The sequence below is a fragment of the Aulonocara sp. 'chitande type north' Nkhata Bay genome, linkage group LG12, assembly GCF_057382095.1.
Source record: "Aulonocara sp. 'chitande type north' Nkhata Bay isolate Kocher_YH1m ecotype deep benthic linkage group LG12, A_spYH_male_GT1.1, whole genome shotgun sequence".
In the NCBI taxonomy this organism is placed as follows: domain Eukaryota; kingdom Metazoa; phylum Chordata; class Actinopteri; order Cichliformes; family Cichlidae; genus Aulonocara; species Aulonocara sp. 'chitande type north' Nkhata Bay.
This window is the reverse complement of record NC_141355.1, coordinates 12,610,591-12,627,396: the sequence shown is the minus strand read 5'-3', so window position 1 is coordinate 12,627,396 and position 16,806 is coordinate 12,610,591. Positions and strand designations below refer to the sequence as shown.

Below are 16,806 nucleotides of genomic sequence, written 5' to 3'. Positions count from 1 at the left end.
GATGGAGCGATCCGATATTACGTATCGGTATCGGTCCGATACTGACCTAAATTACTGGATCGGATATCGGAGAAAAATAAAAAATGTAATCCGATCCATTAAATATCACGAAAGCACCTCACAAAACTTGCAACACGCCGTAACTCACCTCAGAACGTTAGCACGTCGGAGCAGTATGCATCACGTGATAGAGCGGCTGTGGCATGCGGGACCTGTCGGTGGTCTGGATAGCATTTGGAGCTTCGCTAGCAACCCGGCATTTCATCTCCGACAAAGTTATCCCCGAGAGAAGTAAAGCAAGTGTGTAAGTCCATCTCTGAATGTTTGTAAAGCATTCCTGCATTAAGCTTAACGAGCGACTGCCTCTCGCTCTCCGGCTGCTACTTCAATCATGAAACTGCTTAATGATCAGCTGATCGGCTTTTCTGTCGCGAGTCTGTGTCTCTTGTTTGCTTTTGGCCCACTTTGCACCAGAAAGAGGAAACCAGCGGCTGAACAACAGCAGCACGTTTAAGCTTGATCAGCTGTTGTTAGAATGTATTTAATATTACTTTCTACTCCAGGATCTTTTTCTACGTAGCTGACGCTGGTAACTGTGCAGGGGCGCATCTAGCAAAGTTTAGCCAGGGGGGCCGATAGGGCATTAACAGGGAAAAGGGGACACAAAGACATACTTTTCTTTCTTATTCTCATTTAAAATGTCTCGCTTTTAATTATTTAATATTTATCTGAATCTTACACCCAAAGTTTTAATCTGATGTAAAATGTATAGAAGTCCATTACTGCATATAGTAACTATTAAGTCTAATATATATACCCTAGTAAGCTATAGTACTTTTTCCTTTGGGAAGGTACCATCTGTGCAGTCTGCAATTTTGTTGAAGAAAGATGTTGAATCTATTTAATATTTCTTGAAAAAGAATTGATTTCTGTGCATTTTTTTTCACACTCCATCAAATTAAGGTTGATTACGTCGATTAAGCATCATGAGGTGGAGCGTGAGGGGTGGTTCCCTATTTTTTATTTATTTATTTTTGTTGTTGCTGGGAGTTGGAACCCTATTAGTTAGGTTGCTTAATATTTATGCTAAGTACTCTTTAAAATACCAGAATAGGGAGGATGGTGTAGGTTTAAGTTTATTAGATTGATCAGTATTGCTGAACTATGAAATTTTTTTTTTTGCATACAGGTATAACAGAATAGCTTTAGTGTAGTTGTTGTTTTAAACTTGAGTATGAACTTATACAAAATGCAGCAAGATATTTAAAAAACAGTTTTGTTGATTAAAAAACACTATATCGGATTCATATCGGTATCGGCAGATATCCAAATTTATGATATCGGTATCGGACATAAAAAAGTGGTATCGTGCCATCTCTAGTATAGATGGTTGCTTGTGTTACTCCAGCACCTGAATATGTTATTAATAGTACCTCTACAGATGTGCAAGTTACCCATGTCAGGTACACTGATGATGGGTACGCAAAGTTCAGACTTTTAAACAAAGTTGTAACAAGTTTATTTCAGTAATGACCAGCATTCTACCAAGAGCAGTGCAAATTAGAAATTCAAAACTGATCATAGTGGATAAAGGAGAAGAGTGACCAAAATAATGCAGTGTTAGTACAGGCTTCACACATTTGTTTTCTGGATTGGATTGGTTTTAATGCAGGCACAATAATCCACAATGAGTCAGAGTCATTATGATGCTTGCAAAGCAAATAGTTTCTTTATTTTATATGTAACCCCTTCATAAATCCAGTCGACTACAGCCCGTTCACCAATATAAGCAAACATATTAGACATACAAAAACACATAAAAACAACAACAACAAAAAATCACTTTTCAACTGTTTTTCATGCAGATCTTCATAAGTTGTGGTTGCATTTCTTCGGCATTTAGGTAGAGAGTACAAAGGGAATAACATTTTTAGGTGGTGGGTAATTTAAATTAAAACATTTTGAAGATACTTGCTGAAGATACAGCTGCTGTATTTCCCAGGGAGGGTGCAAGATATTGCCACTCAAAGATGGAGAAAGTTGTAAGAACGACAGGGCAGGAGAGGAAGGTCAGGACAGTAGGTCATATTTAAAATTAAGGACTGCTCAGTGCTATTCAGTGAAGTGGAAATTTAAAGCACATGTAATGTCCTTACTTGTTAAATCAGATATTTGATCTATATATGATGTGAAGGTTGTTACCTTTTTTTATTTTTTCGTATTGAAATGTTCTGCAAAACAAACTTAAGAATCAGAATCAGAATACTTTATTGATCCCTGGGGGAAATTATTTTTTGTTACAGTGCTCCATTATAAACCAACATTAAGACAAGACAGACAATACACTAACTAAGAATAGTACAATATATACATATATATACATACATACATACATAAGTCACTCATAAATAAATAGCTGAAAAAGAAACATGTGTAGTTATAGCAGCAAACAGTGTGTTAAGTGGATGCGTTGTACAGGGAGATGGCCACAGGCAGGAAAGATTTCCTGTGTCATTCAGTGGTGCTTTTCGGTCATCTCAGTCTCTCACTGAACATGCTCCTGTGACTGACCAGCATGTCATGGAGTGGGTAGGAGGTGTTATCCAACATTGTCTTTATCTTGGACAGCATCCGCCTCTCCGACACCACCTTGAGGGAGTCCAGCTCCATCCCCACAACATTGCTGGCCTTACGGATTAGTTTATTGAGTCTGTTGGCATCTGCGACCCTCAGCCTGCTCCCCCAGCATGCAACAGCATAGAGGATCGCACTGGCCACAACAGACTCATAGAAAATCCTCAGCATTTTCCGGCATATGTTGAAGGACCTCAGTCGCCTCAAAAAATAGAGACGACTCTGGCCCTTCCTGTAAAGTGCTGTGGTGTTTTTAGCCCAGTCCAGTTTATTGTCAATGTGTACTCCAAGGTATTTATAGTCCTCCACAATGTCAACACTGACCCCCTGGATTGAAACAGAGGTCAAGTGTTTCCTGGTCTTCCTGAAGTCCACGATCAGTTCCTTGGTCTTTGCCACGTTGAGCTGCAGATGATTCTGCTCACACCACGTGACAAAGGAGTCGACCACAGCCCGGTACTCTGTCTCATCATCCCTGCTGATGCATCCAACCACCGCAGAGTCATCAGAAAACTTCTGAAGATGGCAGGTCTCTGTGCAGTGGCTGAAGTCTGTGGTGTAGAGGGTGAAGAGGAAGGGGGAGAGGACAGTCCCCTGTGGTGCCCCTGTGTTGCTGATCACCTTGTCAGACACACACTGTGGGAGACGTACATATTGTGGTCTTCCTGTCAGGTAATCAACAATCCAGGACACCAGAGAAGCATCCACCTGCATCGCTGCTAACTTATCACCCAGGAGGGTCGGCCTGATGGTGTTGAAAGCACTGGAAAAGTCAAAAAACATGACTCTCACAGTGCTCGCCGGCTGGTCCAGATGGGTGTAGACACGATTGAGCAGGTAGATGATGGCGTCCTCAGTTCCGAGACGAGGCTGATAAGCAAACTGAAGGGGATCCAGATGTGGTCTTACTATGGGTCGCAGCTGGTCCAGGATGAGCCTTTCCAGGGTCTTCATGATGTGAGAGGTCAGTGCCACGGGCCTGTAATCCTGGGGGCCACTGGGACGTGGCGTCTTTGGTACAGGGACGAGGCATGATGTCTTCCACATCACTGGGACCCTCTGCAGACTCAGACTCAGCATAAACAGTTTATGAAAGACTCCACACAGCTGAGGGGCACAGGTCTTGAGGACAAGGGGACTCACTCCGTCTGGTCCAGCAGACTTGCCTGAGTGAAGTCTCCTCATTTGCATCTCAACCTGGTATTGAGTGAAGGTGATGGGTGGGGGAGGGGTGTCAGGAATCTCACAGGAGGCAACAGCGCCATGTGAAGAGAGAGGCTGGCACAGTGGTGTGGCTCTGGATTCCAGGCTGACTACAGGTGAGGTTGTGGGGGTGGGAGCAGACACTGTGGTGTCAAATCTATTGAAAAACAGATTCAACTCGTTGGCTCTATTCTCACCTCCCTCAGCTCCCCTGCTGTTGGTTGGCCTGAATCCAGTGATGGTCTTCATGCCCCTCCACACCTCTCTCATGCTGTTCTGCTGGAGTTTCCACTCCAGCTTCCTCCTGTAATTGTCCTTAGCCTCTCTGATCTTGTCCTTTAGTAACACCTGGATCTTCCTCACCTCCTCTTTGTTGCCCCCTCTGAAAGCCCTCTTCTTGTTGTTGAGGAGGGCTTTGATGTCCTTAGTCACCCACGGCTTGTTATTTGGGTAACAATGAACAGTCTGAGCTGGAACAATGGAGTCGGTGCAGAAAGTTATGTAGTCTGTGATACACTAAGTAAGCCCATTGATGTCCTCGGCGTGAGGCTCACAGAGTGTTTCCCAGTCGGTCACCTCGAAACAGCCCTGTAGTTCCGCTATTGCCTCCTCTGACCACCTCCTAACAGTCCTGGTGGTCACAGGTTCCCTCCTCACAATTGGCACATAGCGGGGGGTGAGGTGAATCAGGTTATGATCTGACCTACCAAGTGGGGGGAGGGAGGAGGAGCTGTATGCATCCTTGACGTTAGCATACAGTAAGTCTAAAATTTCCTCTCCCCTGGTGGGACAGTCCACATATTGTTTGAATGTTGGTAGTGTATTGTCCAGTGATACATGGTTGAAGTCACCCGAGATCACAATAAAGGCATTCGGGTGCTGAGTCTGTAACCGAGCTATTGCAGAGTGGATAGTGTCACATGCAGCTGTGGGGTTAGCAGAGCGAGGAACATAAACAGCCACCAAGATGACGTGAGAGAATTCCCTGGGTAAATAATACGGCCTGAGTCCAACAGCACACAGTTCAGTGTCCGGGCAACAAATCCTTTCCTTGATTGTTATGTTGGCAGGGTTACACCACCGGTTGTTAACTAAAACAGCAAGCCCACCTCCTTTCCGCTTACCGCTAGCGATGCTGTCCCTGTCCACCCGAACAGTGTGGAAGCCTTCCACGGAAGCATTCTCGTCGGGAATGTCCTGGTGCAGCCATGATTCGGTGAAACACATCAGGCTACACTCTCGGTATTCCCTCTGACTCCGTACCAGTGCTGAGAGCTCGTCGATTTTAATTGCCAACGATCGCACATTTCCCATCACGATAGACGGCAGACATGGTTTATACCTCCTCCTCGCTTCGAGCCTCCGCTGTCTCACCGTCACCTTTTTTCTTCTTTTCTGTCCTTGACCTCTGCATCCCCGATGTGTTTTCCTCCAAATTTCAGCTGGTACTTCTGCGGGCCTGGCCAGCGAGCCGGCCGGCATCAGGGCGATCAGCTGATCTCTGGAGTAAACAGTCCGTGAGTGTAGGAGATGTGCCGCGGTTCCGTTCCTTGATAAAAGTAACAGTTCCACGGCCACCAGAAGAACAAAAACTCTCTCAATCCACATGATTGAGTAAGAGATAGAAAACGGATGAAAATACAAGTCAGAAAAAAAAAGAATACGTAAGAAAAAAGAGCTAAACTAAGAGAAAAGCAGGAGCGACTGTAACAGGCTGCACGCTGGTTGGCGCATGCGCACTATTAAAGTTAGTATACTAACTTTGTCATTCAAAAGTTGCATGAAAATCCCCCGCAGTTTAGTGTAGGTAAACAGGTTAGGTTGCCCTGCTGTGGTGAATTTATAGTAAAGTACTTGGATGGACTGGTGCCCAGTGGCTGTGGTGTTCATGGACTGATCTTAGGGTTCCCCACCTCCTTTAACCATTGAATATAGTATTATTTTTTTCTGTTTAGTTGTGGAGGCAAAGCCAAAAAAAGTTTGTGTCTCCATGATTGATCATGCTGTATAAGTTAACTTTGCAAAAGAACAGCTGGTATTGTCCTTCAAACTGCTACTTTTTACTTTCTGTCTTTGAGTGCATTTTTGTACTTTTTGTACCTCTACTATCAACGTTTTGTCAGCAATCAAGAGGACCTGTTATCCTGGCCTTATATTAACTTAGACAGAACTTAGAATGAAGATACTGTAAGTCTGAACAGCTGAAAGACACAAGTGTGTTCATTACCCATTCCCAGACTATGAAACCATGGCCATTATGGCAGAAATTGAAAGCAGATACTTGTGGCTGATAGTGATTTTTATCAGTAGTCAATAATTAGTTCTGACTAAACAGATATTCTGTTATTCCACACAGTTTGCTCAGCTGTGATTTGCACTCTGCTGCAATTACATTAAACTGTTTTGAGAATAGAAGCATGAATCAGAGCTGCTGTTTTATCTTCTAAATTATCTTAAGCATCTTTTCTGCATTGTTTTCATATTTGTTGCATAGTGGATAACATATAGTATGCCAGTGTTGCTCTGCTTAGCCAATATTGACTTACTGACACATTCTTGTTGAAAATAACAGTTTGGCCAATAATTGATATCTATACCCTTTTTTGTTTGTTTTGTTTTTCTCAATGGCCACTAACATCAATGGATATCATTTCCTTATTGGCAAGTGGCAGTAAACAAGGAAAATGTTGGCCGATGTCTGCCCAGTGAGCGGGCGCCTCCCTGCTTATAAGAGTGAAACAAGTTAGGTTTCTTTACAGTTACACTTTACAATTAGGTAAACGATTTATGATTAGTTACCAAGGAACAAATGAAAAATGAATGAGAAACTAACTGTTACAGTTATTGAGAAGACGTTAAAGAGAGAAGACGTTAAAGATATTTAACCAGCTTAAAAAACTAAAGGCAGATGTTGTTTTAGTACAAGCCAGCACGTGGATGAGGGAGATCGGAGGCAGGACGAGGAGAGACCCGAGGTGGCCGCCGGTCCGAGCGTCAGGTGAACTGAACTTCAGGTAAGAAGTTATGACCTGCAGTCTGTCTGGGTCAGATATAAACCAAGTTTAGGTGAAGTTTATTTTCATTGTGCTGACTTTTTACAGTCAGTTGCAATAACTCGTACTGCGTACTAGCTAGCATGACGGAGTTTCTATACAGCTGGGTGGGTGCTATGATGTTACTGATGTTGAACTTTATTTAATTCATAAGGTTAGTTAGTAGAGCTGCCAACCGTCCCGTAAAAAGACTGAATCGTCCCGCATTCAGAGAAATTATTACGCGTTTCGTGTTGAGCTGAGAGGGGACGCAGTTTGTCCCGGACTTCAGCTAGAATGAAAAAAGACACAAAGGTGGAGTTATTCTTTGTCTTTGCTGCACAGCTGCCTCTTCTTCTCTCATTCTCCCCCCCCGTTGCTAGTCAATCATGAAACTGATCAATGATCAGCTGATCGGCTTTTCTCTCTTGTTTGTTTATCGCCCACTTTGCGCCGAAAAGAGAAAACCGCCGGATGTCGCACTAAATAACAGCAGCACGTTTAAGCTTGATCAGCTGTTGTTAGAATTTATTTAATATTCATTTCTAGTATCAGCTGAGGTTTGCTGGAGCCACAGCTGGTCATGATATCGGTTTGGTTATCTGGTGAGAGGGAAACAAGAAGATGAAACCAGGAGATGTCCTTACTGAATCATCAGAGCTGAACAGGTGATGGAGAAACAGGTTTACCTTTTAGGTGACATGAATGAGTTGAAGGGAAGTTATGAACTGTTTCTGAGAGACAAAAAACACCAATGTCATTTTCTAAATAGCTGACAGCTGGTAACTGTGCAGGGGCGGGTCTAGCAAAGTTTTGCCAGGGGGCCAGGTGGGGCATTAACAGGGAAAGGGGGGCACAAAGAAATACTTTCTTATTTTCATTTAAAATGTCTGGCTGTTATTAAATAATTATCTGAATCTTACAACCAAAGTTTTTAGCTGGTGTAAAATGTATAGAAATCATACATATACCAACAAGACTGTACATCACTGTCACAATCGCGTTTGTTTTCACTCAAAGGCTTTATGGCTTTAATACCTGGTGGGCCGGTCTGTAGTCAAAATGCCCGGGCTGTTTTTTTTGTCCCAGTTCAGCCCTGGGCACGACACGCAGTGAATTAATCTGAGAAGGTGCATCAAAAAATAAATGGCCGCGCCAGCGGTGCACATCGCAAATCAGCTCGCATAGACACATTAGTTGTGCCTCTTCTTAATGACGGTATCTTAACTAACAACCCCAAGTACCAGATTCAACTTGTAATTGGCTAAAAATAACTTAGCCTACTGGTAAGAGGGGCGTTGTTAGCTTTCCACATTCCGATACTTCAAAAGCTTCAGGAGCTGTCCGCTCAGCGCAGCATCAGCACCATGGAAATACACGGATACATCCGTAGACTCAAGACACAATGCATTTTTGGGACTTTCAGGTGTATGGACCAATGTTTTATTTTCTGATCAAACCAGAAATCTTTAATGAGCAGCTAGATTTGTCTCGCATTAACTGGCTGAGTTAACGCCAGTTAATGCAACATTGAAGCAGCTGGAATCCACAGCTGTGCGTGTTCATGGAGCTTGCATTTTCACCTGCTGGACATCACTACCTGAAGTTTAACTGTCTTCAGAACATTGCAGAGGCCTTGACAGTATTTGACTCTACATATCTGTGTGAGCAGATTTTCTCTCACATGAGTGTCCTCAGGTAGCCGTCTGAATGCTGGACACTTGGAGACCTGTGTCTCTGAGTGGGAGACCAGAGATCATATTAACATGTGTGTCTCTGTACTAACAGACATGCCATATTGGCTTAGTTTATTTCTCTTATCATTCTTGTGAGGAGACCATAAATAGCATTTGCTGTTATGGAGTTACATAACAGCAAATGGACAAGAACGCTCAGGCTACGTCCACACGTACACGGGTATTTTTGAAAACGGAGATTTTCCATTTTCGTTTTAAAAAATAATCCCGTCCACACGGAAAGGCAGAAATGAAGGAAAATGCTGCTAGGAACATACCAAAGCAACAGGTGGCGATATATTCCTAACCGTGCAGAAATGTTGGTCAATCAGAAGTCTAGAAGCCTCGGTGGGAAAAAGTAAACAAAGCTGGACATAGAAGCAGAACCGAGTCGTATGTGTGGAGGGACAGTAACTGTGTGTGTATATGTAAGCATTTAAACACTGCAGAGAGTACAAGTAACAGTATTGTAGAAATTTATTTCACCGAAACAATAACGTGGCGCACAGTGTTACGTCAAAAAATGCGCACACCTTTGACGCTGCGTTTTCTCCGTTTTTCTCGTCCACACGTAAATGCAAAAATGGAGTTTTCAAAAATATCCACTCTGGACGGAGTTTTTAAAAATCTCAGTTTTCAGTGACCAAAAACGCTGTTTACGTGTGGACGAAAGGTGCAAACGCATAGAAAAATCTGCGTTTTCAAAAATACCCAGGTACGTGTGGACGTAACCTCAGGCTCTCTGTGAGCAATTTCTTAATCATTTTAGTGGAAAAGTTTTATTACTGAAGGCTTCACACTCTCACTCTCTTGTGCTTTAGGATGCATGTCCACCTTTTCTCACTTTGAGCTGTTATCACTCCTCACTCTTAAGGGAATAATTGAACAACTGAGAAACTCAAATTCTGTGCACGATATCCTTCCATCCCGAATTATCAAGGAAGGTTTTGAGGAAATTGGGCCTTGCATCTTATTCTTAATGAATTTATCATTGTTTGTGGGCTGTGTCCCGAGTGCCTTTAAACATGCGGCAGTGCACCCCATTCTTAAAAAAAGTAATTTCGATCAGAAAGACCCTGACAATTATAGGCCGATCTCGAAGCTTCCGTTTTTATCAAAAAATTTTAGAGAAAGCCTTCTTTCTCCAAATACAGGCTTACTTAGTTGCAAATAATATCACTGACAAATACCAGTCTGGCTTTAAGCCACACCATAGCACTGAAACGGCACTGCTAAGAGTCTATAATGATCTTCTTGTATTTGCTGACTCTGGTCACCTTGCCGTTTAAGTTTCATTGGATCTGTCTTCAGCCTTTGGCATCCCATATGGAAAAGAAATAGTAAAAACATATATGATTTACTCATGAAAGTGGCCACTTTCATGAGTAAATCATATATAAATCATATAAGGCTTACATGATTTACTCATGAAAGTGGCCACTTTCTCATTACTTTCATATATTTTTTTAGTAAGTATACAAAACATACAAGTTTCATTGTATAATTTTTCAAGGGATCTTATATATGTTTTCACTCTTGTATTCTTTTCATACAAGTTTCATACAAGACAGATAAAAACGTTATAAGATTTATATATATCTTTTCCATATGGGATGGTTGATCATAATATACTCTTGAGGAGGCTAGAGCATGTTGTAGGCATCAAGTGTTCTGCCCTTAACTGGTTTAATTCTTACCTCACAGATAGATCCTTCTCTGTTGTGATGGGAGGATACTCTTCCTCTGTTGTCCCTCTCTGCTGTGGTGTGCCCCAGGGGGTCTGTATTGGGCCCTTTATTATTCTCTTTGTATATGCTACCCTTGGGCTCCATATGTGAAAAATACAATATTTCTTATCACTTTTACGCTGATGACATTCAAATCTATTGTCAACTGGCTGATGATTTATCAGCATCACTGAACTCCTGTACAATTGCCTGAGAGAGGTTAAAGATTGGCTGTCAGAAAATTCTCTCATTTTAAATGAGAGAAAAACTGAAGTTATGGTGTTCGACCACCATATGCCTCGAGACCAGCTTGTTGCCCTGCTGGGGCCCCTAGCTAACTCTCTCTCTCTCTGATTCTATGCGTAACCTGGGTGTCTATTTGGATAGCTCCTTTAAGCTCGATAAGCAAGTATCATCTGGAGTTAAATCTGTTTTTTTTTCAACTGCGCCAGATTTCTAAAGCTAAGCATTATATACCACACAGGGACCTGGAAAAACTTATCCACGCTTTTGTGACCTCTGGGTGAGATTATTGTAATTCTACTGTGGTCTCCAAGCCTTCTCTCTTCGATGGCTGCAACTTGTTCAGAATGCTGCGGCTCGCCTTCTTACTGGAACTAGAAAATTTGACCCTATTACTCTGGCTCTTGTTGATCTACACTGGTTACCAATCAAATATTGCATTGAGTTTAAAATCTTGCTACTCGCTTTTAAAATCCTGAATAACATTGCGCCCAGCTATCTCACTGACCTCCTCAATTTGTACACTCCTTGTCGTGCATTAAGATCATCAGGTCAATTACTCCTGGCCCAACCTAAGTTCAGACTGAAGACCAGAGGCGATCGTGCCTTTGCTTCAGCTGCACCCAACCTTTGGAATAGCCTCCCTGCTTCTATTCGAGCCTTGGACTCTATCCAATCCTTTAAATCAAGATTAAAAGCATATTTATTTGACTTTGCTTTCCTGACCAGTTAATACCCTTTTAAATCCTTTAAATTTTAAACTTTTAAATCTTTTATTAAATTTATTATTTTTTATTAATTTTACTGCTGTTTTTGTCTTCTTAGCAGATTTTGTATTTATCTAACTCTCCTGGTCTGTTAGTGCCTCTATCCTGTCTGTGCTAGTGCCCAATTTGTACCCTTTTATTGACTTATGTTGACTCTACATATTACTGTGAAGCACTTTGGTGTGCCTTCGGGTTTTTAAATGTGCTATATAAATAAAATTGTATTGTATAGTATTGTTATGGATAAAAAGTGGTTTTTTTTTTTTGTTTCAAAATAGCTGATAACTATTTGCTGATAGCTGCAAACATCTGCGAACAAATATAATTCTATAAAGTGGTTCTATATAGTGTGTAACTGTTAATATAGAGTGTTATTAAATTTATTGCTAATGCAATCATATCACTCTCTGAACACCTAAATTGCTCACTTGTTCGCTTGCTCACTTTCAGGAAAACATTCTCCTTGTGCAATTTAGTGTCTTTGATCTACATGTTCCTCCTCCTATGAGTTTCCCTAAAGCTAATTTGCCTTCTCTGTGCTTTTGCCTTTTCTGTCCATTTGAAATTCCTTCTCTCCCTCTGTGTATTTCAATGTTGCTCCCTTTATGTGTTTGTAGGAGTTATGTCTGCACCCCAGTCCATCACTACCTGAGGTAAAAACCCAGTTGTCTGTGAACAAGGTGGATGACAGTGCCAGTTACATGCATACATGATCATAGTGTCATCATTGACATTCTGAAAGCAAGAATGCTTAAGTAAAACAGCTGCCCTGCATTCTCATCATACATACTATGTTGCAGGCTTTCTGTTCATCCAACAAGTCCAGTTCCATGTTTTCCATCCACCTCTTAACATGAGTGTAGTGCAATGTGTTGAGCACAAGGAATACACTTGCAGGATGATGGCATTTTAAAAACCTGGGATAAAGTTTGTCCTTAACTGTGTTGTGATCAGATTGGCTTCCTGACATTAATGACACTGAAATATATAATTTCCCATTATTATAATCTAAATGGTTCAGTGTAGGTCATACACTTTGAACAGTGTATGCTTCCAGCCATTTCAAAGCCGCGTATTAAACACAAATTGACAAAAAAATCATAGGATGTCAAAGCATGGTAATGTAGCCATGCTTGGCCAGTTGAGGCATATTCATGAATGAGCTGTCTCCACAGTATACTGTGATAAATTTAGCTTGTTGTTGAAAGCTCCATTGCACCTTCGTCATACAGTAAATTATTTTGCATGTAGGTACTCTGTCTGCCATGATGTAAACTAGAGTCAGTGTTGGGGAGTAACGGAATACATGTACCGGCATTACGTATTTAAAATACAAAATATGAGTAACTGTATGCCGTTACAGTTACTGTTTTAAATGGTGATATTCAGAATATAGTTACTATTCTGCCCTCACTAGGGTGTGAAGCTGGTTTCTAGCATGGCAGAAGCTTGGCAGATAGCTAACAGGTCCACAATAAACATCCAGGAGTCAGCGGATAGGTTTTAGATGTTTACTGTAGAAGCACTGTAAAACTGGTACGGAAACAAAAATAAAATATTACATTTCTGCTGTAATTGCATTTTCTTTACAACATCAAACATCAAGCCATGAATTACAATGTATATAACACATAAACACGAGCATATCTAGACTTCACTGTTTATTAGGCCCACGCATTTAGCTATTAGCTTAATGCTAACATTACACAGGAAATCCCATAGACGGGCTAGCGTGTTAGCATCACGGCCGTTTTTCCTCACAAAAGAAAGTTTCTCACACAAAACTCTAAACTGCTACACAAAACTAACGCTGGAAAGCTTACAAAATAGATAGCAACTACTTACAGGCATGTGCTCTCTCAGGCTCAGCAAGAAAAAGCAAACGAACAGTGGAACAGACAACAGTTTGGCTAAAGGACTGTTTTTCCCTGGCAAGTCGGCTGGTACAAAAAACACACACCCAAATTATCATGCCTGCCTTAAAGGGGCAGCACACTCCCTGCCTGGTATAGAGTACTATACCACTATGTCCCTCTTAGTAACAACACAACTTCAGTGGTGGGTCTCGAATACACCCTGGGGGTGCTTCCTTGAACAACTCTACCCTCCACTTTCCAGACCCTGCTGTCTTGACCCGGAAAGGTATTTACCGCAAGTCCTGTGGGCCATTGATTTCGTTTAACCTCTTTTTCCTTTAGGAGCACAACATCTCCAACTTGCAGGCTGGCTTGTTCTGCTTGCCATTTCCTTCTCGGCTGGAGTGTCATCAGGTACTCTTGACGCCATCTTTTCCAGAAGGAATCCACAAGGCTTTGAACTTGCTTCCACTGACTTTGGTAGAGATCCTTGAGGTCAATGTCTTCCAAAGGAGCAGACACAGAGTCCACCTTTTGTGTTAAAAGCATAGCAGGGGTGAGTATGGTTGGGATGTCTGGATTGGAAGACACGGGGACTATTGGCCGGGCATTCATGATAGCTGCGACCTCTGCCATCAGCGTGGTGAGCACTTTGTGTGAAAGACTAGGGGAATGCATCTTGAGCAACATACTATCCAAAATGCGGCAAGTCATCCCTATCATTTTTTCTCAAACCAACTTGGGTGAAAGGAGGAGATTGGGTCAACCAATCAGTAGGTAAGTTGGACATTTTTTGTTTTCCCAGACTTCCTCTTGCTCGAGTGCCTTCAGTGAGTCTCTCCAAGACATCCACTGTGCCACTTTTTCAGCAGGTATTGGGGTGTCCCAATCGCAATGCTCAGTGCATAGCTCTCTGACTATAGCCTTGCCCTGGACTATAATAGGAGCTGCAAACCCCAACGGGTCGAATATGTTGTTAACTGTGGAAGAAATACCTCTACGGGTAAACGGCTTCTCCTCCTGGGAGACAAGAAAGATAAAGCTGTCGGTTTGAAGGTGCCAGTTGAGACCTAAGCTTCTCTGCATAGGCAACGGATCCACACCTAGCTCTAGGTCTTTCAGCTCTTTAGCACGTTCCTCAGGTGGAAACGCCTCCACTACTACGTCGTGGTTGGAGGCTATCTTATATAGCCGTATGTTGGAATCAGCCAACATCTCCTTGGTTTCCTTCAGGTCTCGGATGGCGTTGTCATTGGTGGGGAAGGAAGCAAGACCACTGTCCACGTAGAAGTTATTTAGAACAAACTGTTTTGCCTCTGCACTGTGGTCTTCCTGTCCTTGCAGAGCTGCTCTTCTCAAGCTGTATATGCCAACAGCGGGAGAGGGGCTGTTGCCGAATACGTGCACGGTCATCCTATACTCCGTGATGCGCTTGGTGGGGTCATTGTCCTCGAACCAGAGGAAATGTAAGAAGTCTCTGTGATCATGGCAGACTTTGAAGCAATAGAACATCTGTTCTATGTCTGCTGCCACTGCTACAGGTTCCTTGCGGAAGCGGATGAGGACTCCTAAAAGTGAATTATTCAAGTCAGGGCCACTCAGCAGGATGTCATTCAGTGAGACACCATCATGCTTAGTGCTGGAGTCGAGCACTGCCCGTACTTGACCTGGGTTGCACGGATGATAAACTCCGAAGATTGGCAAATACCAGCACTCTTGTTCACCAGTGGGTGGTGGTACTGGTTCAGCATGACCTGCCTCAAAGATCTTCTTTCATGTCTGGCTTCTTCTCCAGCATGTGCCGTAATGTCAAAAGACTCTTGACTGCTTGGGCTCGGTTGTTAGGGAGTTTGCGCCTTGGTTACCTGAAGGGTAGTGGTGCCACCCAACTATTCGAGTCGTCCATGAAGACCTCGTTGTCCATTATTTCCAGAAAGACTTTGTCTTCCACAGACATAGCAGGCTTGTTGTCGTGTGGCGTTTGCTGGAAGACCCCTTTACCAAGGCTGTCTTTCCCATCAAATAGGATTTCGGATGCGTTAGCTCCTGGAAACTGACGATGCTGCTCTGGAGTGTCAAGCTTCTCTTTGATAAGTAGACTGTTAGTGCAAGGGTCGAACAGAGATGTACGACCGTTACTCAGCACGTTGCACCGATAGACGTTTACAAACTCTTGTTTGTGGGCTTTTCCGAGACAAACCTCTCCCACAATCACCTATTCCAAGTCGAGATGCTGGGCGTAGGGGGCATCGTGGGGTCCATTGTATCACTCTTGTGTGCCTGTGGTACATCTCGACCGAGCAAGATCAGGATGCTTGCTGATGGATCTATAGCCGGGATTTTATCCACAACCCGCTTGAAATGTGGATAATGTCTGACGATCTCAGGTGTGGGGATTTCAGACTTATCATCAGGGAGCCTGTCACATTCGATTAAGGTGGGGAGTAGTCTTACCATCTAATGACTCCATGATGAAATTGTTGGCTCAGCGCCCTGTTGTTTCAATAACTCCTGAGCAGGTCTTCAAGGTGTATGCTGCCGTGCCCTCTGTAACTCCAAAGAGCTCAAAAACCTCTGTTCTTGCCAAGGACTTATTGCTCTGCTCGTCGAGAACAATGTACGCCTTAACAGCTTTCTCCCTCTGGCCAGCTGGATAAACTCTGACAAGACAGATTTTGGAGCACGACTTTGCTCTGACGGTAGTCCCACAAATGTCTGTGCATTTTGCTGTGACAGCTTGAGGTGCTTCTTCTCCTTGCTCCCCGCCTTGCTCTCTTGTGGTTACAGGAGTCTCTGATATCCAGGGGGCAGGCCCTGGGTGTAGCGCAGTAAGGTGGTTCTCACTCTTGCACTCTCTGCACTGAACATTTTTGTGGCAGTCTTTCGCTGGATGAGTGAATGAAGCGCAGCACTTAAAGCAAATATTGTTCTCTTTAAGATAAGCTTTCCTTTCATCCAAAGATTTACTCCTAAACCCACGACAGTTACTTTGTTGAAATAAATAGATTACAGGGCGTTTTTTTTCCTGTTTCATATTTTAGGCCTCTCTATTTTTGGACCCAAGCAAAACACTCATTAAGAGACTGTGTGTCTCAATCATGTCACCTCTACTTGTGGCCCGCATAAATGACGTGAAGAAATATTTGTAAAAATTATTATTCAAAAAATTATTCAATACGAAGGCGATAGGCAGAGTGTTTGAGGCATAGCCCTAAAGAATGTGTAGCGTCATGGGCAGTGTAGTCCGTGCTGCAGGGAGAATGGACTGTCATACCCGTTATGTGTCTGTGAGCGAGGGAGGGAGAAAAAGGAGAGTCGAAAGTACAAGTTGTCACCGAACAGAAACGGGAGATGGAAGCATGTAAATATAATAAAAACTGCTGCAGCCAAAAAAGAGTGCCTGACAAGCCCAGTTTTAAGTAAGCAATTAAGACTCAACTGTACACTGTGTTCGTATTTTCTTCCAAAACAATAAGTTCCAGCTTTTCAGCGCCTCTCTCTATCTCTCGCTAGCAAAGTTGACCCAGACAACAAAGTAAAGCTAGTTTTCGGCTACGAGCCCGACATGAACCTGACGTATTAGCCAGAGGTCCCTTTACTACGGTTCA

At 42.8% G+C, this 16,806-nt stretch overlaps 1 protein-coding gene across 1 annotated transcript in view; it reads left to right on the top strand.

The window, feature by feature from the left end:
* LOC147317005 (voltage-dependent N-type calcium channel subunit alpha-1B-like) overlaps positions 1-16,806 on the top strand; it is a 337,402-nt gene that overhangs the window by 143,616 nt on the left and 176,980 nt on the right. Inside the window, exon 19 of the mRNA XM_086313576.1 lies at positions 11,960-11,995. Within this exon, the coding sequence (XP_086169702.1) occupies positions 11,960-11,995 (36 nt within the window). The remainder of the gene's footprint in view (positions 1-11,959; positions 11,996-16,806) is intronic.